A 23,283-nucleotide genomic window follows, 5' to 3' on the forward strand; every position below is an offset into this window, starting at 1 on the left:
CATTTCTCGTGCTAGTTCTCACTGCATTGTATCCTGAGCCTATTTATCTGCTTCAATCTCTCAATTAAACTGACGCATCGCTCAAAAAGTTCAGTTACATATACATTACATATAAACATGCCATAAGATACTGACCCTGCTTCTAAAATCATACCTTGCAGTATGGCGCTTCGCCAGATCATACGCACAGCAAGCTGTGGGCTTGACCAATAATGAGTGTGGCGTGGATTCATATGACCAATGCATATAGATACACAGTAGTCCCCCCTTAATTTCCACATACGTTATGTAACTTTCAACACTCAATGATCTCTGGATAAAATAACATATAAATCTTAACATCCCCGTTTATTTCACTTTCAATGTATCATCGAGGGTCGAAGCCTTATCGGATTATAGGAAGAAGTGATCCACCAATATGCTTTAAAGGAAAATATGTATTCACATTATGATATTTATTTCAACTAGATTTAAATAACAATGAATATGGTATTATAGAGATTAAACCTTAATAAACCTATCTAAAGAGCTTTATCTAGCGAACAGTTTTTCTTCAAACTTATCGCATCACTGTCATAATTTAGAGGGGAGACAGGGTATACAGTGCCCGCTCGATAATTCGATCACTTTGGTCACAGCTGTAAGTGATCGAATTATCGAAATATCGAGTTATGGAATTGGGACTCCGTTAAGAAAAGGAAGGTTCAAGAAGAAAGTATAGGCACCCTGTCATCTTGTGTTACATGTAGTAATAAAGTAGCTGATGTCATGTGTCAGCAAAAAACATTGTCTTCTTTACCTTATCTTTTTACTTCAATATTATGGGCAACAACTCACTTACAAACCGCCAAAAATTTGCTATGTGCACATACAAACAACAGAATCCTAAAGTCGGTCAACGTGCTTTAGCACAATGGGCTAAGGATGAGTTCAAACTTGAGAAACCACCTGTCCAATCGACACTCTCGCTTATTCTTAGAGAAAAAGAAAAGTATCTCGCTATGATATGTCGGAAACCGAGCTTAATATGAAAAGAAAACGCGTACCAGCATTGCCAGAAGTCGAAAATGTTCTTGCGGAACACGTCATGGATATGGCATCTGTTGGGCAACCAGTCAACAGGGAAAGCATCATTCTCCAAGCAAAAATTCAAGCAAGACGCCTCAACATTGTTGTTCCTGAAGGATTTCAGTATTCTGACGGCTGGGTCACCAAATTCATGAAACGTCACAGATTAAAATCACACGGTATCCATGGTGAGGTTGGCTCCGTTGACATCGACGATGAAAAGATCCAAAAGCAGCTCGAAGAAGTCAAGGCCATAATAGCCGAGTTTCCACCTGAATGCATCTATAACATTGATGAAACGGGACTTTTTTACAAGCAAGTGCCACGTCGAACGATTTCGAACAAACCTATTGCCGGACGAAAAGTCGATAAAAGTCGTGTAACTGTTGTCCTTGTCACCAATGCAACTGGCTCGCATAAACTTGGCCCCTACTTCATTGGACGCTTTGCTGGAGGAAAAGATTTTGGATCAAAGCTGAGTAAGTTAAAGTTAGTAAAACATGAAAAAGAACGACAGCTGATTCAATACACCATAATAGTCAAGGACTGTTACAAGTATTACAACAATACGAAAGCGTGGATGACAAAGTCGATTTTTAGAGAGATCTTGCGCAAGCTGGATTCGGCAGTGTTTCATGCACATAAAGGCAAAAAAGCTCTCTTATTGATGGATAATGCACCTTCGCATAAAAACTTGGATATTCAGTTAAAAAATATCGAGTTGTGCATGCTTCCTCCGAATACCACATCCCACTACCAACCGCTTGATGCAGGAATCATTGCTTCGTTCAAAAAAAAATATAGGTACATTGTAAACAACAGGAGGTTTAAGCAGACAAAGTGATTTATTTGGATGTTAAGAAAGCAGAACTTGTTGGGCCAAATCTATTTTAGGAGCATCTTATTTCGCAGAGCAACAATTCGCTACAACAACAACGAGCTTCACGATCTTTACAACAATAAGTTCAAACAAGCCTTGGACTGGTCTATTATGGCCTGGGACCGTGTCTCGTCCGAAACAATTTCAAATTGTTTTCGACATACTGGCCTTATATCAGTGGAAACCCTTACAGAAGTAATTGAATCCGAAGAAGCTTTTTGCAGGAGGAGGAGTAACTGACCGTCGAACTTGACTCGTACCTAAGATCTGTCAGCAATGATCAAGATGATACGAACACAGTTTTCGTAATTCCAGATGACGAAGACGACGGGATCCATGAGATGTTGACGCTGGAAGAACGAATGGATCGTTTGGTGAATCAGAACGTTGAAGATGAAGGTACAGTACTACTTATCAATCTTTTAGTAGGGACATCTTCATACAAAGTAAGTGCATTGATGGATAAAATCCCCTCGTCTTTATAATAGGCGAGGAGGGAGAGACCGAAGAACAAAATGAAGAAGAAGATGATGCCGATGCGAATATTAGGGCAATTAAAGAAAAAAAGCGCCTCTACCAAAGTTTTATAGATAAACTTGACATCACACACAAATTGGATATGGACATCTTGTATCTGGTAAAAAAAAGAGTTAGACTTTTGGAGTCAGAGGAGCGGCAATCAGTGAAGCTGTCGCAATCCCACCTCATAGACTTTCTAAATTAAGTGAATAAATATATACTACGAATTTTTATTGGGAATACATGTTAACTCTGGACTCTGATGTATGATCCGACACTGATCGCTGGGTTCGATTCCGCGTCACTGAGCATTTCTATTGGTTTCTACTTGTCGATATGTCACAGCCAAGTGATCGATGATCGAATTATCGATTTGTCGATATTTTACTGCTTACCAGCCTGGTCATTTGAAAAAGTGATCGAATTATCGAAAAAATCGAGTTATCGAGTATCGAATTATCGAGCGGGCACTGTAATTTCTTCATACTGTATCCATCAGAGGCCAAGAAATCTTAAGCAGCGTCAACATGATAAATTTTTTCTCTGACCTTCAATGGTACTGCTATGCAGCAAGCAATCGCTGTTTCACTGGATGCTTCTTGGTATTCCATTGTCTCTTCTTTTGGTGTAGTTTTATCCATTATGTATGTATGTGGAAAAAAAGGTCGATCCAGCTAGAAAATGCATTGGATAACAGGCTATGCAAACTTATATCATCTATCATGAGAGTCAAGTGGTATACTGTAGAATATATGAAAAAAGGTCAATCTAGTCAGAAAATATATTGAATAATAGGCTATGTAAATTACTGGATCCATCTAATGACATCTTCAGGAGCATTGGTAAGTCGTGTAAGTTCAAGGTGTGTGTCAGGATAAAGAAACGTCCATGCATAGGAGTTTGTCCTAGCATCCGTTAACTTTCACAATCCGTTATTATCACAAAAGAAATTGGGAATTTCAAGTTTGAAATTAACGGGGGACCACTGCATATCACATAACAAAACCCGTTACTACATACAATCATTTCAATCACTTTGACTAACCAAAGGTAACTCAGGCAAGAGAAGATTCTTATATCGTGAAATGTCCTTTTCAAAACAGCTAAAACTTGTTTCACGAACTACCATATATATATAACCAAAATAGCTTATGTATATGAACTGTTCACGACATTATTACTATGTAGATACATTTTTTGCTCTTTAAAGGTAGCAATACAAAAGAAAAGAAAAAAGTACCAAGCTGCAGCTAGCGTTCAACAAGAGCTATGTTCGCCGGCGGATGGGTTGGGAAAATGCATATTGTGATTGGATTGGGTTGCGAATGACCTATTGAGCACAGCCAAGGAAGAACTGCTACTGTACCATAAATACTACCCAAACTGATCTACTTAGACATAAGCATGTGCGATTATCATTCAAATACCTTGAGAATCTGTCAAGTACAGTAAAACACTTTTCAATCTGACAGCAATATGTCAAGTTTGGCCAAAGTTCCGCCTAATCCGTCATGTCAAAACACGCTTATCTAGTACATTATTTAGTATTCACAGTCGTACAGTATATATCTTTGAGCTCATTGATATCGTTAAAATGACATGCATGTTCCCGTAGCGGATATCTCTTTTTTTTTCTATTTGATCCTATAATATACAGAGTGTTATTAGCCGATCGTTTCCTGTGGTTTAGTTGAAGATCCCAACATTTATTTGAGTGATTGTGCTATATAGAGTACCTGAAATGCACCTTAAAGGGTAAACGACTTGGCAACTGCCTACAGCGGTTCCCCGTTTAATTTCACTCTCAATAAGATAAACCCTCAGTTATTTCAACTTTTTTCTATATCCCCTTTAAGCATAAAACACTGCTTGAGTCACCCTCGTTTCGTGTCAACCCTCAGTAGTTTCCACATCATAAAGACCCCCTTCGAGTTCGAAATTAAGTGGGGAACCACTGTAAATCTTTTAAAGAGAGAACGGAACAAAGTAGCTGAAGCAGGAAGCGAACTTTAATAAAAAAAAGCTTGACCAATGTCGTGATAGGCAAGCGCTCTGAAACAAGATCTCATTACGCGTTCCTTGCAGTGAAAGCCCATGCCCCCCATTCTGCCCACAGCTTACAGAATAAAAAACCATGCCCCGCCTACAGCCTAGAGAATAGAAAACCATGCCCCTTTCACAGCCTATAGAATAAAAAACCATGCCCCTCTCACAGCCTGCAAAATAAAAACCATGCCCCACCTACAGCCTATAGAATAAAAAACATGCCCCGTCTACAGCTTATATCATAGAATGAAAAACATGCCCCGTCTACAGCCTATAGAATGAAAAACATGCCCCACCTACAGCCTACAAAATGAAAAACATGCTGACCGAATCAGTGGCTCAAACCAAAAATGTAGCCTTGGAGCGTCCATTATACGGCAAGCCCTACATAAAGACGCATGTAGTCCAAGAGCAAACACATATCACTATCCCTGTCAATTTAATTGCATGCCACCTTGCCACCAGTCAATGCACCAGTCTTGAATGGAATTACTGCTGGGAGAAGTCTCGTAGCGAAGAAGCTGCTCGTCCCCAGCACACCTTTCTGTGGCATCTAAAGACAAGACATAGTAAAAATTAAGCGGATCGTAATTTATACCAAAAGGGACTATATGTTAAGCTAAGTGGGACGTAATGCACAGTAAACGGTGCTCTTTAACTTATATAAAAAGCAACTGCAAAAGAGCAGGATTTTTCTCTCGGGCTTTAATTAGAACATCATTATTCGGCAACGACAAGTAGTCTGCAAAGAGACGATCAGAGACACAATGTGTAATTTGCTGTGAAAACAGGCAACAGTAGGGGTAAATTCGCTGCGTCTCTCTTTTCTTTTTTATTATCACATAACGAAGGCTCCGATCACGTACGCACAAACCCACACTATTAACAAGCATAACGTACGCAAATCATCAAGGAAGCAAAGGTAGTCTAGGAATAAGAAATTCAGGAAGAGTGCAACACAGATTTTTCTTTTTTGGATAGTGACGAAGTTACGCGTGTGTCAAACCTTGATCGTTCCAACAGCTTTCCCCTGAAACGAAAACTCGAAATGCACAAAGGGATGGCGAGTAAACAAGGTAATAAATGGAGCAACGAATTAAGCGCAAAAGTGTCAAACGTTGTAAAAAGTCATCGTTTGTAGTGTTATTTTCCTGATCGTCCCAAAGGAACTTAAACGCTGCTTTAAAAGAACGTAGAACCGCACAAAAACAAACGAACCGATTTACTTTATCGGCAGCAATGAAAAACAATAAAGGAATGAGTCGAATTCACTAGCGGCAGCGGATACTTATTTATGAGCGGGCCAACGTATCTGCAGCAGCACATGCTCGGGATGGAGGATAGAACTTTAACAGCAGCATAAACTGGGATGGGGGATGGAGGGAGAGAACTGTTGGCGGATAGCGACAATGGTAAAGCAACAGTTTGACGAGCACGGTTAAACATAAAAGATTACGGGTCTTTATTATATACTGCAGCGATGGGGGCATCTTTTTCCGCACACACACAACATTACGTACCACACACACAGTCAAAAGATAAAGTACTGTGAAACACGCTATACACACACGACGACTGTTTGCCTTGTTGGCTGAAGGACTGTAAACTGGCTGCTGGGTGCATGGTGTTCTCAATATTCACTGATGGTAAATTGTCTACCTTGTCAGTCACGCCTAATTCCGGCATTGACTGCTCACAGAAAAGCACTTCTTCCGTGAATGTACATGCTCATTCGCATTCGTGTCTTTGTTTTCGCTTGACACGGTGCCGTGCACGGCCCCACTCACAAACAAGCGCCGATACCATCGGAGGGTACAGCTCCGCATGGTGAGAGACACGTACCACTACCGCCGCAGCACGTTTGTTTAGATGACCACCAAGCACACCCCCTTTCCTTTCCTTTTGTGATAGTCCCTTTGAGCCATATGCTGAAAGCCATACTAGTAAGCAAAAGCCAATGAAAATTCATGGAGCCTGGTGGAACTTTTTAAAGTCCCGAGCGTGACAGTCAAAAAACGTCTATATAAAGCGAGCAGTTTCGCTTTTCTTTTACTTCTTTTTTCTTCTTCACTTTAGTTCGTTTTGGAAAGGCGTTGGGCTGTATGCGCGGGAGTCACTGTCCGTGCTATGATCAGTTCCGTGCCAGTGCTGGCGATTGTTCAGAGTTTTCTGATGATTGGATGGGCTCAGTGGTCCGCCATGAAGAGATGACTGCAATGTACCAGTGCGGGTCAGTGGAGGGTGAGGAACGAACAGATTATTATTACTATTATTTATTACACACATTATTACACACAAATAAGAAAATGATAAACAAAATAAAACAATCTTTTTCTTTTCGCACTCTTCTCATAAACGTTTTGCCGCTTTTACCTTTCTTTTATGTGCAAGACAAGTTCCTTATTTTTTTGCCCACCCACAGTTCCGTGCTAAACAAAGCGGAGAACAATGACAGCCGACAGTAACACGATCACAACGCGCTTTATCACACTTTGCTACGCCTTTTTATTTTTATTTTTTTTTACTTTCTGTGGTCGCGTAGTTCAGTTTGCGAAAATAATGGTAAGATAAAAAGTTCGTTCAGAGGATACGTTCCGACCAATCTGGTTTGCTTTTTTCACATGTATCATACTTCACGCGCCTAGTGGGAAAAGCAGATAGATAGGATATAAGGTCGACGCTCTTTTTCTTGAAAAGAACCCCTTTCTCTGCATCCACCACGCTTGCCAGCTTAGGGTTATCGTTCGTTAAGCTGACCACCGAGCGAGCTCAATGCGAGACTAAAGACGACAAGTAGTCTAAAACTACACCTCCATAAGCGTATTCAGCGTAGTGTTTTCGCCTGGACGAGTGACGTCCCCCAGCTTTGGTTCCATCACCCCAATTTCATTCACGGCCAGCACGGAAGGTCTGCGCATGAAGAAGCCGAGCATGACAGCAAAGTACAATGGAGACCCTGCGCAAAAAACATCTTAACTTGACCACAGAGCCTCGAAAAAACAAGGGTTTAGTATGTACGTGTTGCTACGTGTCTGCCCATTGCGCTAGTTGCAATTGTGTGAGCAAAGCGCTGCGAATCTCTTCGCAAGAACAGCCGCTATTTCGCTCAAAATGGGTGCCGCGAATAAAAATAAAATGTGTTTTGACATGCTTGTCCTGGCAACAAGCGGTTTTCGGGAACATGGATTGTCATGACTACTGAATGCCATAGCAATAAGCAGCTTTCTTATGCAGCGTGGTTAAGCAAGCCTCATGAAGAAGGATGTTCACTGTGAGCGGTAAAGACATCATCGGTGGAATGAACCGGAAAAAAAAAATTCGTTGAGATGCTCTGTGCTGATCAGAGCAACTACGAAAAGGAAGCAGGATACAGAAAGCACGTTGTTCTTCTTCTCTTCTTTTCTTACGATGAACCATCATACGAAAGAGTATAGACTATTGTAACTTGGACGATAACAACATAGTCACTACTCCTTGTGACCCTGACGCGGCATCACAACTGTCGTACCATTCGCACTCGACCATCTCCTCGCCGCCGCAATTCTCGCCCGGCCTGCCGTCGTCCCTTCCACTCCAGCACTATGCTCCCACTTCTCCTGTCCTTTTTCTTGCTCTCGCTCCTCTGTTGGTTGAGGTTGCCGATGACAAAGAGACCGAAGCTGGTGACGAGCAAGTCCCAGAAGAAGATGAAGAGATTCCATAAACAACCAGAGCAACTTGATGCACGTAGACTGGGGTCCGCCCTCGTACCCCTGGTAGCATCAACAAAATTCCAAAAAGTAAGCTAGTTTACATTGACACGTACGCTCACTGACCTGAACACGTCTATTCTGTCTGTTATGATACAAGCTCTTGTCAGCCATTTTTACGACGCGTCTCATGGCCACGAATAAGCGATTTCACAGTGTACAGCAGCAATTAACGCTCGCAGCTCTATATCAATCGTGCGTGCTTATGCCCCTCGGAAGACAAAGGAAGCTCAGTAAAGCCTTTGTCTAATGCACTAGTAGCGATCGACTACACGCTTCTGTCATCCGAAGCATACCTTGCCGCCGGCCACATCTGTTCTTCGCAAGGAAAATAACAGCACACTATTGGCAATTACGAACAAGGTCTACGTCTAGTATCTTTATTTGAATGGCCCACTCTTTACTGGCAACAAGAAGAAGCTATTAAACGGCTTAGACGACGGGTGGACCCTGTAGCGAAGCTGTCAGTTGAAATCATTGGACGTATATTTCTCACATGATGGGCGGTTATCGCTATGACTAATATGCATTTTCGCAAGCGTACTCGTCTCAAAGCTTTGGAGAGAATGCTTGCCACGTATTGCAAAATGTGTGCATATCTATGCATTATACATGTCTTAATTGGCAGATTTATTTTCCAAAAGAGCACCTTTACAGAATCGAAAGGTGCACGACATGGCACCTCGCCAGCTACAACGATCTGTTGAGATGGTAAACCTCCTCTAGGTCAGTCCACCAGCTACCGATGATTTCGGATTTAATCGATTGTATGCATCGACATGATCTACTCATAAACGGAAAATAGTTCTGAATAACAAGCATTGTTCCGACAGCATTCCCTTTTACTGTTTGTCACATTGCTCCAAATACGCTGACAAAGCTATCGATTACATAGGTTCTAACAATAGATATCGGCAATAGCATGTTGATGGGATTCCCCTTTAAAGCAGACCGACATTCTAGTATGGTGTTGTTTTGGAGTGTGTGCTATTCTCCTCTACGTACGGTATATGTCACAATCCCCCTTTCACATATTAACTTAATTGTTACATGATGACTTTGACACAAACCATCTGTTTGAGTAACTGCTACCACACTGTCCACTGCTACGTCATCTTGGCATCGATCCATATTCTTATGAAATTTAGAGCATTTATAGGAGCACTATCATCGTCTCAAATAGATCTAAAACTACCGAAGGTTTTATCAAAATGGTCTTCTGTTATTGTTATATTTTTACTTGAACGTCACACTCCCCACCAAAATGTTTCGAGGGTTTACCTATGACCATCTCCAAACCACTGCTAGGGCAACACGTCTGCAAATGTCTCCTCTACAAACTATCCGCGGAATGTGAGCGCTAGAACCCTTGAAGGTCCAAAGTATAAATACCTTGCAGGATCTACACATCAGCATGACCGACGGCACCAATATGCCATTTTCTATGACAGCTATCTCGAGCTATACAGTTGTATTCTCAATTAGACGAAAACTTGAAAGAGTGTACATAAACAGCTACTGCTTATCGGCGAGCACCATGGCTAGTATTTTACAGAGCTGTACGGCACTAGAACTAACGCTCGGGCTCCCAATATCGCATCTTTGCAATCCATCGATCTCGTGCGCTCATTCGGAAGCATATCAGCAACAACCATGGCGAACTTTCTGCGAAAGCTCCGAGCAAACTGATACTTGAGAATGCTTAGCGAATGTAAACTAGAATCGTGTTCGTATGCCTCATTGCTGCATATAGTGAAGTATGGAGGATTAGAAGTGATAATTCCTCCATCGAGCTGGATACCTTGAGAGAATGTTCATAACTGCGATTATGTAACCATGTCAAATGTGTTAGCGTCAAAACGCACTATGAATTTCCATCCACTAGAATCGTTGACAAGATAACCTAATCATTTCGTATCACCCCAGAACCCGAGACAGTTTTGTGAAACCGTGCATTATCATCCATATACCACTGCCAGATATGTTTTATAATAAAGCAAAAATAAGTATATATGAATAAAAAATATAATGCGAATTGAAAACTGTAACACATGCAAAATAACAAGAGATTACTAGAGTACAGACGGGTTTTTTTTCTTTTGAAGGTGTTGAGTGATGAGATGTGTTTGTTGATATGTGATGAAAAAAACAGTGTGCGGTGAAGAATATTACGTATGCGTGTGTGTAAGTAATGATGGCGAGAAAACTGTTATGAATGAGATAAGCGGGTAAAAAAAACACAAAAGACTGATTGCTTCTGTTACTTTCTACGACCACCCTTCTTCTTTTTCTTTTCTCGCCGTTTTTCAGCACGCAGTTCTTTCTTCATTACAGAATCCACCATCTTGTATCTGCCCTTAACACCCGTAGGACGACCCTTGATACCACGATTGGCACCCTTGGCCACAACCAACTTGACGGCCTTCTTTGGTTTGCTCTTGCTAGCGCGCCCCACAATGCGATTGATGGACTGCAGCTTTTCTTTCTCAGTCATGTCGGGATTGTCTGCGACATCGTTGGCCTTCTTTGCAGCCTTGGCCATACGCTTAGCCATCTTCATCTTCTTACGGGCCTTGGCTTCAGCAATCTTCTTGATAGGTCGAGCATCCAATGCCTTGAGCTTCTCTCGAAGTGCCTTGACGGCCTCCTTGGTTACTGGTAAATGGGGCTTATTGTGCTTGCCCTCGTCATCCAAAAACCTAGTATTTAAATTTTAGTACACGTGGACGGATTATGTCAACAAATGTTGTCGTTACACCCTCTCTTGAGTTCACTTACCATTCTGGGAGTCCCGTCTTGTCCCGGAATGCTTCTTTTGAGAATCCTTCATCGATTAGATCAGCCTTGGTCTTTTCCCGGTTAGCTAATTGAAGAGCCAATGTCACGGCTTCGGGGGTAACCAAACCCTTCTCTAAAATCGCGAGGTAAATCAACAAACTTAGTAAAATTTCCTCCTTTGTCTAGTTTTTTCCCAGATACCAAAACACTTTCTTACCTTTAGCACGCTTGACAGCCTTTGAGTTTTCATCCTCTACGCCATTCCACATTTCGTCATCCGAATCCGCAAATTCGTCATCTTCTTGTACAACTTCAAAGTCGCTCTCTTCTTCGTCATCCTCGTTGTCCTCGTCTTCAGGTTGTAACTCCTCTTCAGCCTTCCGCTTTCTCGAACCAATGGCAGCTTGTAGCGTATCCTTTTCTTCTTCGCTACTATCGTCTTCATCTTCCTCATCCAATCCATCAATGCCTTGGAAAATATCACTGTCGAAAAACATGGATGCTGACGTGGACAAACCGCTGGCTGTACGTTTGGCCATTGCAGCCTTGTGACCGAGATCATTTAACAACGAGTTTCCAGTCTTACGCTTTTGGACGGACCGTGCAGTTGAAACATCATCATCGTCGTCGCTTAATGCACCAATCTGCTGCAGCTCAATATCCGAATCTTCATCGCTTGACTCTTGTTGCTCCTCGGCTTCGTCGTCATTGTCACTGTCATCAGAATCCGATGACATATCATCATCTTTTTCTTTGTTCTTGCCATCGAAACCGTGCCATTCATCGAACTCTTGTCGCGCCTTTTTGGCTCTAAGCTTGGGATTCTTTTCGGCTTTTCGCTCCTTGTAGCGCTCATAGTCATCTTCAAGCTGTTGATCGAGTTCGTCTTCGTAATCGCTACCGTCAACTACCATTGTATCCATTTGTTGTATCCGGCCCTTCAAAGCGCCACCCATCGCTGTGTCATCATCGTTCACATCATCAGCCAAATCATCTGCAACAGACATGTCGCCCTTTTGAAGGCGCGTCAAAGCTGTTTCCTTGTCGATCTTTTTGATGCTGAACAATGATTCGCCATCAACGCCCATTTGATCGATACCAATGTCGGTAGGTGCGGTCATGTTGAGTTGCATGCGGTGAATGTCTTTCATCTTTTTCTCGTTGGCCTTACGCTTGGCACGTTTGCGTTTAGCGGCTTCTTCTTTTGTAAGATTTTCCAATTCGGCCTGCAACTGTTCGTCTTCGTCCAACGGTTCTTCCTCGACAACAACTTCTTGAACCTTCTCCTTTGCATCAAGCTTAAACTGAACATTGATAGAGATTAGTTTCGCTTTTTCAAACATATTGTCTAGCTCCTTATTCTCTTTAAAATGAAGTGTTTAACTTTACATACCTCTTCACGCAGATCAGAGCGCCATTTGAGCAACGTCTTGAAATCACGTTTGCCCAATACTTTCAAATCCTCGCAGTTCACCTTGATATCTTCTGTCGTGATACTCTTCTTCAAGAGTCTATTAAAAAAATTATTAAATTAATTATGCATTCATTAGCTCTACCACTAATATCCATGTAGTGAGCCAGTCAACTTACTTTCTTGACTCGTCAGACTCAAACACCATTTGGTTATATGTGCCCAAAAATACAACAGGGTCCTGTGCTGTTATGAACTCCATGACATCAATCTTCTTGTGCAAAGTATAATTTCCTTCCTCATAACCTTCACGTTGACGTTTCGCTTTCTATGAATGAACAAAGAATAAGTCACTTTTATCGCTCTGCCAAGTGCAACTATAGCGCAATTCCAGTAGCTTTCTTTTTTCTTCATACCTCAGGTCTAAAAATATCGCTAACTTTAGCCGGCTCGCCAGCATCCAGTTCTTCAAACACGGTCTTTGAGTCAAGGAAGCGAGGATCAATCTTTTTAGGTGCAAGGTAATCGCGACACACAACGAAAATTTCGGCAGAGACATTACGAGACGATGGGGGCTTGGTAGCTTCCACTTTGGCGAACAATTGTTGGAACACCCACATCAGCTTGTTGTAATCTTTGGATCTGAAAACCTTGGTGACGAATGTACCGCCTTTGCACAGAAAATCTGTAGCCAGCTTTAATGACATAAGTACCAATTCAACTTGGGAGTAAGCATCCTGAGCCCAAGCAGCACCGACGTTAGGAGCACCGTCGTGAAGTACACTACAGAAGCATATGTTGTTTAAGCATTGTCGCTTCCTTTTTCCTGTATACATGTATATTATATTAAACCACATTAAAAAAGACGTACACATCGGCTTTCCATGTCTTCATTTCTTGGCGAAGGTGTGTTCGGCACTTGTCAGTGGTAATGTCGTCTTGGAACGTAATGACGTTGGGTATCGGTTTGATTGGTGCAAGATCGACACCTATTACAAGTAGAAAAAAAAAAGAGTAAGATCTCCTGCACGATTTCGCTGGTTCGGCCAATCACTGGTTTCCTATTTTCCAAAATCTTACCAATAATCATACTGGACGTTGGCATGTACTTTGTGGCGACTTGAAGCCTATTTACAACAAAAAGTAATTTGGCGATGAATAAGCTTTCAAATACATATACAATGGTCCCAAATGTTCAGATCGTCGGGATAATGATAACGTACCAACCACCAGGGGCAGCACACAAATCAATTAATACTCGAGCTCGTTCGAGAAATTCATATTTCTTGTTGAGTTGGATAAGTTTGAACGCGGAACGTGCACGATAACCTTGTTCCTTGGCCAAATGATAGTACTTATCCAAACGTCCTATACGAGGAGCACAAAAAGGTTGTAAATAAATGAATTAGCGACACATGCGAATCGTCTTGTGTATATATTCCTAGCATGGCTGATTCTTGCTTACCCTTGGACGATTTCTTATCACGGCCCTTTTTACCCATGATCGGAAGTGATTAAACCAAAAAAAAGAGTTCAAGCAAGATAAAAAAAAGTTGCTGAACCTTTCAAAATAGTTTCCCCTTTCCAAATTCGGAAACGAAAAGCCACAATCATGCTTTAACTTTATGGATTCAACGTCAGCTTTAGGAAAGTTTCAAATGAGTTCCACCACACTAAATCAAGCCCACCAAGCACATCACTTAAACCCATGCGCACTTGAAGCATCGGTATAGTAGCACTTTTATACCATAATTCCTTTTCCTTAAATAAGCAGCGAGCCAGAAGTAAAAGACGATGAACGTTGGATTCAAAGTTGGCGACGTTTTTGAGTATTCAACTAGCTATTGAGCTTTTTTGTGCCGGTTCTACACAAAGCACTCTTGCTCTTTTGTTGATTTTAGAGCTGCAAATTTAAGGATCATTTTCGAACTTCCTAGAGCGTCAATTACTGATACAGGACATAAATTCTGATGACTCACGCCTTGAAAATATATCATATTTATATCTTTTACACAGTGAAGTTGAAATGCAAGGGATTGTACGTAGAAATGCCTGCTGATGGTGCGGCTGTATCGGTTGTGTTGTGCCTGAAAACTCAGGTGCATTGAGATGATATCCAGCTACGCTATCACCATCTTTGCTACAAAATGTAGTCAATGGCAAGTTACTTTTTTAAACCACATTGTTCCTGACAAAAAAGCTTCAAGTAAATAATACAAGAAATGACATATCGTACGTTTATTGACATCATCATGCATCTTTGTGCTCTAAGTAGGATATACTAAGGGGGGCTTCAGATATCTACGTGCATAAACATGAACATAAGAGATGAGTGGTGCCTGTGATTGGTTGGAAGTTAATGCTGGACTTTTATGTTATGCCAATCTTTTACATGTCTCCCAAGGACCTCCATCTAAAAACCAAACGTTTTATAAATGAAATCCCTTCTTCACTAAGAAAGATGTAATCACAGTATAATCTGAAAATAGCAGCAATAATATACTTTCAGGCACAAACGTTAGGACGCGTCGGTTTCTTCGTTTAAGCCCTTAATCTCCTGAGGTTTCTTTTCGACTAGTAGTGGGACCTATGTACTTGGTAAAACAATATACCGCAATAAAAGGTCCGTTGGTCCATCAGGTGGATTCTGGCGTGTTTCCTTATTCTAAATACTTCAGTTACCCTTTGCTATAGCTCTTTTGACTGCCCTTTCTAAAGGCATTGTTGTGAGGCTGTAAAGTTCTGTATGGACATCTTGTATTTCAGACTACATAGTGCTTGAGAACGGACCATGCAAATGTAAAAGATAGCCCGATTTCTTAAACAATATGATACCAATGTCATACAATAAAGCGTGGCGTCTACTACTATCATATTAGCTTATTGTTAAGAAGCTGAAATGATGATTCGTTGTACAGGCCTAATTTTTCTATTATCTGTGTTATTTTCACATCTATGGTTTTTACGCGTATAATAGTTGTAGATCCCAGTAAATCTTATCGTTGTATAACTGCGGGCAACAACGGAGCAGCATACCATGTTACAGAAGTTTGGTAAAACATCCAACGCGTTCGCAACAGAACTTCCCTGCTAACCCGATAAGCGGAATTTAAGAATCAGATCCGATATCTGACTTGTATATTATACTGTCTATTTGAATTAGAAAGAGCACATCATCTGTATAAAAAAACAAGGTTTAAGAACCGCAGTTATCGGCATATTATGTGCATGGCAGAGATCGCCCGGGAATGCTGTGCGACGTTGGGGAGGGTGGGGGGGTCGGTGGGGTTAAAAGAGAGAAAGAGACGCGAGTAGAGTGGGAGGTTGATAGATAAAAGCCAAGATAAGGGGACCCCTACACAAATAAGAAAAATTCCGGTCCATGGGCCACACAACACGTATTTTTTATATGTGCTTTAATGCATTTTTTATACTACTACTGCTACTGCTTCCCTATCCTCCGCCCCCCCCCACACCCCTTCTCCCCGTGACAAAACTGATATGTCACAAGTAAGAGCTTTTCTTTATTCTAAAAATCATCCTCTTCTTCGTCGCCCCAATCTTGGTCCAACAATAGCGCATCACTTTCTGCCTTCATCTGTGCAATACCAGACACTTGTTCTAGATGCTCTGGGTCACGCAGGATCTTACTTATAAACTGCAATGGATTTTGCTGATAGGCTTCGATAACCTATTGGTTGAATTTGTGGGGGAGATAGTTGTTGTTTACTAGCGTTCACGTATACACACACATCGTCATATCATGATCATTGTCCTCCTCATTCCCTCTCTTAGAACCCCCAAAAAGAAAAATTTCTTTGTTCGAGCCACCACGCGGTGGAAATGGACTTGCCTTTTCTGAACAACCCGTGCAGTTGGCGTAACTTTGTCCCACAATAAGCATGTTGTGAAATTGACCGAGGAATCCGCGGATTTGGTGAGGGACACGGCCCAAAACACAATCACTGTCGTCGGATGCAGCCGCTTCGATGCTATTTTGTTTGTTTGTTTTTTTCGTTATAGTTAGCCATGTTTTTAATTGCATGAAAATCTCTCAACGACGACAAGGTTCTCTCTCTCTCTCTCTCTATGTATCAAGAAACTCAACGTTACCCATCTTTATGTTGAAGCACTGATACCATCAGCTCGACGCCAAGAGCACCGGCAATGGCAGCGAGTCCGGGTCTGGTAACCGTGCATTGCTGGTCCAACGTACGATCCGTCAATGACTAAGGTAGTTTCCCTCTTTTTTCTTAGCGTGATGTTTTATACACACACACACACACACACACATGCACACATGCATTCATGCATCTCTTTTGTTGGGTTGCGGGTGTGTTTGTTTGTTTGTGTGTGGGGGAGAGAAAAAGGTTTTATTGTAACCCAAACTTACATCTGCTGGGGCAACAATATCGTTACAAAAATAACAGCCCAAGGAGCCATGTTTGGACCCATGGCGCATCACCAAATACGTGTCAAATCCAAGCGCTGCGTTGATCACCAGTTTGTTGGCTTGTGTGGCAAGCAAGGTAGGGAACCATCGGCTTTCACGGCTGTCGGTTAACAGATAGACAACATCGTGCGATCGAATTAAATCAGTCAACTGTTGAATGTCATTCGATAAAGCATCGTCCGAACCAGCGGCGGCGACATGTCCAGGCATAGGAATTGACAGATTGTATCCGACAGAGTTCTATCATGATGGTGTTGCCGCCGAATATAATGAGTTAGGACCCCAACGCATGCACGTAATGTATGGGGTATTATGGGGGGGCAATTATGAACGAATGCATGATGCAATGGCACACACACACACACACACTCTCTCTCTCACTGAAAACTTAAAGCACACTTCCTCACCACGGTGGGTTGGATCTCCAAAAGACTTTTAGCGGCAGCTTCGGCCTTGGGCTGCCCTCCATTGACGCAATCCTTGAACGTATAAAGGGGTTGTCGAACAGGGTTACTGAACGAGACTCGACCATTATCGACAAATGTGATATGACGAATGCCCCACCCCTAGAAGAAACGGAAGCTTTAACATGCTGCTAATTACGCTCACCCCTTCCAAAAGCCTTACTCCCCGTTCCTTCTCTCCCCTTTCATCCTCCTCATCCTCCCCACCCCCACTAACTATTTCACTATTGTTACCCCACCTCCTCTATTTTTCCAAGCCTCGCCCCTTAATTTCATTCATTAAATAAAAAGAGAAGAAGACTTGCCAATAAACAGCGCGCTACATAGCATCCCAGTGTCCCTGCACCCAATAACAGACATTTGGTATGCTTAACCTTATCCAGATCCAAGTCCGGCATGACGCGCCACCGCATCAATTTCAAGTTCAAATCGACTGCAGTATCTGCTAATCTACGGTATGTAGGTGGCGGCGGAATCAGTAAAGTACAAAGGCGGCTCCCTCCCTCCCTCCCCCCCCCCAAGAACCCCTTTCCTCGATGACCCTTTGAGAAAAGCAAAAAGATAGAGCCTTTAAATGTATATAATTTACCGTATAGGGTCCATCAATGGGCCCAGATCAGCCATTCTTGGCGCAAGTTTAGCCTGTGCATTCCTTTCCCATCCGACCGACTTTGGTGGTTCTAGATGGATTGATCGGGGGGGGGGGTAAGTTCTTTTTTTCACACACGCACCAGCAACCAGCAACTTTTTTGCATGAAATTTCCCTTCTTCCCCAGTAGGGTTGTTATTCACTACTTTACTTGTAAAAGTGGCCAAAGGTGGCAATTCGGCGACAAGCAGCCGCGAGGCGTCAATCGACGTAACCTTTCCAGGTATCTCGCGGTAGCACAGCACATTTAATTTGCGGATGCCGTGCTTTTCATGCAGTAGTGCAAGTAGGTTCCGCAACGGCCAGCCCGGGATGGTGTCTCGATTGGAAGGGTCTGCGAACCCAACCCAGAACTAGCCAAGATCTCTTTTTTAATCAACGGATCGCACACTCTTTTTCCTGTTTGTATTATTGAGCTAACCTCGTCCTGTTCTTTGGTATAGAACTCGTCCCAGTCGCGTAAGCGACCCAAGAGCACTGTTGTTGGTTTGCGCCTGACTAGGAAGAACGGTGGCCGATCGGCAGCTTGATAGGCATTGGCCAACGCGGTCGTCTTTTTTTTTATATCGGAAGATCAAATAAGGGAGAGCGGTGGTGGTGGGGGGGAGGAGGAGGACAAGGGCAGGGTGGAAGTGAGTACAAAAAGGTACAGGGACCCAGCCACTAGGTCATAAAGAAAGAAAAAAAGAAAGCAGGAACAGTGGATAGATGGGGGATTTATTTTACCTCGACGGGACTAAAGGTGTGGGCGATCGGACTGATGGGTTGGGATTGTAACCACGGCTCCTGCGGCATCAGAGCCGGGAATGCAAACCAATAGTAGAATTTGTATCTTTTCAGATCTGCAAACGTAAGCAGGAGGAAATGCGAAAGGACGCTCGGACGATCAAATGCATCTCCGCTCTCAATGGCTTGCCATATCTTTTCATTCCCGTTCACACATTGTAATAAAAAGGCAGAGAGCACAAAAATGTCAATCTATCCGAAATTCTCGCACACACACAGCATCACCTTATCTAATTTCACGAGGATAGGGTTTTCTCTTACCTGGTCACTGTGTTGCTGGAACAGACTATTCTTGTCCAACTTTTTAAAGTCTTCAAAGGTGTTTGTGTTTAGCAATGTTCCCGTTACGCGAAACGTGAACGGTGGTCTGGCAAAGAAGAATCAGGCTTATAAGCTCCTCCCTCTCAAGTTATATTATAGCCATTGTTCCCAATCGGCTAAGCACTACTGGCTACTACCTACGACCCAGTGTTATCAACACAGTGTATTATGTTACCTGGTATCATCGTTGGTATCCAACCCCTGAGCGGGGACACAAATCCGGGCTGGCATGGAGACAGCCTCGGGAAGGGGCGGGTTGTTGTTGTTGTAACTATGGTGACTGTGGCCTGTTGCGTAGTAGGCGTAAACAGGCTGACTGGCCTCTGACAATTTCAGCACATTGAGTTTCTTGGTTGCCAAATCTTGCCAAAATGCTGCATCGACAGATGATGCAAACGGAGTAAACTGTAATACAGGTGGCATTCTCCCTAGTTAGTAGGTAGTTATAGTAGTAGTAATAATAATAAAAGAAGTTTTTCTGAATGAACAGTGCAATTGAGTTAATGTGAAAGTTATTAACCCTCAAGGGGAACCACAAAGAAAAAAAAAATTAAGCAGGATTTCGTCCCCCCCCCCACACTGGGAAAGAATTGATCGCTTACGCAACCACTCTGCTTGAACTGTCCACTACTACTGCTATAATCACCATAGACCACTCACGCTACAGTTTGCAACGGGGTCCGTGTGACTTTATGCTAATGGTACAAGGATGGTCTTTGCCTCATTGTGACAACGGGAAATAAAAGCTTATCGTGTATGCTATACACACAGACGGGAAGTTTTTGGTTTTGGAACGGTTAATGATATTATTAGACGGGTAAAGCGGCGGCATATTATACTGGGCCTTTTCCCGGTGGGCTGCGGGCTTGTTTTTGTCCTTTTTTTTTTTTCCCTTGACTTGTGCTCCCATGCCACTAAGCATCTCCCCACCCTACACCCCCCCCCCAAAAAAAATGCACCCCGCTTTCTTTCTTGTCTCTTCCCACTATCCTCCCCCCCCACAAGTAATGCGGACATGCTCCGGAGAAAAAAAAAGGTGGGTAATGATACCCATAATAAATAATAATAGTAAATGTTAAAAAAAAACGTGGTCATAGCAAGTGGTCACAAAAAAAAAACCTTAGTCGGAGTAGCAAAACAGTTGAGACAAGAGAGAGAGACAGGACATATGAAAAACACACCGTCACTCTCTTGATTTTGAAAAAACGAGACAAGCAGCCATCGTTGACATCATACTGAGAGGGGGGCTCTGGTGATTTGGGGCAATAAGGGGGACAGACTGAGCTTGGCTGGACAATACATACTATCACTTCACGTGTTATTACGACCCTCTGTATACGATAGTTATACGATATACGACGTTGATGGTGGTGGTGTTTGACGACGCATGGAAGAGAAGCTAGAGAGTGATCGCTGCTGGTCAGTCTGGATTTGGGTGTCCCACCACACACACACTCCACACACATCGCAGCCCCCTTTAGGTTTACTCCCTGAATTTTATAATCTCCTAATGTTGTTTCGCGTCGTGCATGTGCTCAGCGTATGATCTGGTTGGTTGGGGGAGGGGTTGGCTGGTAGGAGGAGGAAGCAAACGCAGGCGGCTATAGAGTATGCACGGATAAGGGATTCTGCATATTACTACTACCACTACTACTTAGTAATACTAGTAGTAGTAGGAAAGAAGAAGCTGACACAGACTTTCTTTAGATAAAGCAGTGACTTTCATGTGATGTGTAGCAGCACTAGTTTGCATGATAGGAGAGAGGACTCTATGATATGTTACGATACGAATGAGATATTCGGAATGATCAAAGCAAAGAGAGAGAGAGAGAGAACTCGTTTATTATTTATTTATTTATTTATGTTTTTTTTTACAATAAGCGGAATAACCATAACCGGACTTGTTGATCTGGGATTACCCCACAAACCCCCTTTGGGGGGGGAAGGAGGGTGTTGTTGGAGCTGCTCAATAACTGAAGCGTAGTAGTAGTAATTGTAGTAGGGTAGTAGATATTTCTTGATAAATGTACTGAGTTAGAAGAAGCCAGAGATATTATCCGATGATAGGGGGGGGGGAGAGAGAGGAAGAAGCATTACATAGTATTGCACACCCCCTGCATTGTTCTTTCGACGTCCTCCTGGGCCTTTTGTTCTTTTTCTTTCGTTCTTTCGTTCTTCTTTGGCCTCTGCTGTCTCTTTTTGCTCTTAAGGACTGTCCGAGGCAGAAAGGGTGCAGGTTGCTCTGCTGCTGTTCCAAGGGTGGCGGTGCGTGTGCAATTGCAAACAGGAAAGAAAGAAAAAGTTCGATTAAGTGAACGTGTGAAATAATCACTGGATATTACAACAACACAGTGGACAGACAGACAGGCAGGCAGGCAGGCCAGTCAGACTATTTGGTAAGGGATTCCCTTTTGAGGCTATCTGATGTATTATCGTCGTTTCCCGAATGTCCAGGTCCGCTCTCTTCTCTTCCACTCGGCCCACTCCCCCCCCCAAAAAAAAAATGCAGTCTCCTGTAATAAGTGCATGTATTTTACACACGCAGTGTACATAATACATATCCCCACCCCCACTCAAAAACCTCCTTTCCTCTTTCTGTGCCCTTCCCCCACCCCCACCCCGTTTGCCTCTAATCGCTTGTCCATCATCCCACACAATTGGCAGAAAAGGAAATTAGCCGCTTTGACCCCCATCTTGCATCCCGACTATATAAAGGCCTTGCTTTTCTCAACTCTTTTTTTCTTTTTTCTCTCTCTTATACTTTCCTACATCCTCTCTCTCAGCCAACCAGCAGCACCCCTTCCTCACCAACCCATCGTCCACACTCTTTACATGGCCTTTCAAGCAGCAACTGGTCTGATCAGTCTTTCAGCATCCCATTCAATGCCACACGTACAACAACAGCACCCACAGCTACAGAAGCGCACCATTGCTGCTGCTGCTGCTGCGGTGGACAAGGCAAACATTCCACGTCCGTACAAGTGTCCAATGTGTCCCAAATCATTCTATCGCCTCGAGCACCAGACCAGACACATCCGCACCCACACCGGCGAAAAGCCACACCAATGCACCTTTCCTGGCTGTGAAAAGCGCTTTTCACGCTCGGACGAATTGACCCGACATGTCAGAATTCACACCTCTCCCAATCGTCGACGCGCCAAAGTGACAAAACAGCAGCCACGACGCGCTGCTGCTGCTGCTGCAACAAACAACACCACCACCCTTGTAACGCAGCAACAAAAAGTGCCGTTGCCATCGTCACCATCTGTTGTCGTAGCAACAACACCGACACCATCAACGCCTCCCTCACCCGCCTTGTCGACGGGATCAAACACGTTTGACCATCCACACTCTGACTCTGATTCTGAGCTGGTCAATACGCCCGACAACTCACCTACCTTGGCTGCTCGGTCATTGCAGCTGATGGAACACCACCCATGCAAGCGTAGCAATAGCAGTCTCATGGATCTTCTGGACCGACCGCCGCGAGCACGCATCCTGCCTCCTATCATGATGCCACAGCAACAACAACAGTGCCCGTCAGCGTCATCGTTGCCTTCCATTCATTCCATCTTTCCATTCTAGTAATCCAACCCATTTGTCTTGCTTACTTCATTCAACACTACTTTTACTATTACTACCAATACTGTTACTGTTACTGCAGCTAAACATTTATACCATCCCTTTCCTTCTTCATTTTCTCTATTACATACCATTGCTATTATTACTATCCGTCATCCATCATCCATCATTTCGCACACACACACATCTTGTTTTTTCATTCTTTTCTATTTGAGCTGTTGTTATTCTTCTCTTTTGTTCCCATTATGTAGTAGATGCATAGCATATTCTGTATAGAGCATCGTTTCTTTTTATCCAAAAAAAAAAAAATCACACACACACACACACACGCACTCTCTCTCTCATCAATCACAACATAACCCATCTTGTGCCTCTCACACTCAAATCACATTTCTATAGTATGAACCCAACCTCTTTATTCTCTTTGTCTCTTTTTGAAATGCTTTATTATTATTATTATTATCAAGTGTCACATAAAAAAACAGCACACACATCATTCCTGTACATAAAAAAAAAAACAAAATCTGACTTGGTTGCCCGCTTTTGACATATGGAGAAAAACACAGCGTGAGAGAAT

At 42.8% G+C, this 23,283-nt stretch overlaps 3 protein-coding genes across 3 annotated transcripts; 1 reads left to right on the forward strand and 2 right to left on the reverse strand.

Annotated features, from left to right (window-relative positions):
- Positions 1-10,216: 10,216 nt before the first annotated feature.
- BDB00DRAFT_965445 (Spb1 C-terminal domain-containing protein) lies at positions 10,217-13,989 on the reverse strand. The gene is made up of 10 exons (XM_053129782.1): positions 13,917-13,989; positions 13,675-13,819; positions 13,532-13,578; positions 13,323-13,440; positions 12,868-13,234; positions 12,631-12,779; positions 12,434-12,551; positions 11,258-12,344; positions 11,041-11,173; positions 10,217-10,961 (listed from the first exon to the last, which is right to left on the reverse strand). Exons 1-10 carry the CDS (start codon positions 13,951-13,953, stop codon positions 10,523-10,525), a joined length of 2,640 nt encoding a protein of 879 aa, XP_052973388.1. The 5' UTR covers positions 13,954-13,989; the 3' UTR covers positions 10,217-10,522.
- Positions 13,990-15,734: 1,745 nt separating this feature from the next.
- Positions 15,735-19,995, reverse strand: BDB00DRAFT_855958 (uncharacterized protein). Its single transcript, XM_053125758.1, has 12 exons — positions 19,300-19,995; positions 19,065-19,170; positions 18,744-18,938; positions 18,439-18,570; positions 18,169-18,370; positions 17,958-18,048; positions 17,674-17,818; positions 17,312-17,470; positions 16,845-17,144; positions 16,565-16,680; positions 16,305-16,443; positions 15,735-16,142 (listed from the first exon to the last, which is right to left on the reverse strand). Exons 1-12 carry the CDS (start codon positions 19,545-19,547, stop codon positions 15,981-15,983), a joined length of 1,995 nt encoding a protein of 664 aa, XP_052973389.1. The 5' UTR covers positions 19,548-19,995; the 3' UTR covers positions 15,735-15,980.
- A 2,069-nt stretch (positions 19,996-22,064) lies between these two features.
- Positions 22,065-22,259, forward strand: BDB00DRAFT_726440 (uncharacterized protein; the record flags this gene model as incomplete). Its single annotated transcript, XM_053118250.1, has 1 exon — positions 22,065-22,259. A coding segment is annotated over one exon (195 nt), but the record flags the coding sequence as incomplete, so codon positions are not given.
- Positions 22,260-23,283: the final 1,024 nt, after the last annotated feature.

The sequence above is a fragment of the Zychaea mexicana genome, assembly GCF_025766255.1.
Source record: "Zychaea mexicana strain RSA 1403 chromosome Unknown BDB00scaffold_152, whole genome shotgun sequence".
NCBI lineage: Eukaryota > Fungi > Mucoromycota > Mucoromycetes > Mucorales > Lichtheimiaceae > Zychaea > Zychaea mexicana.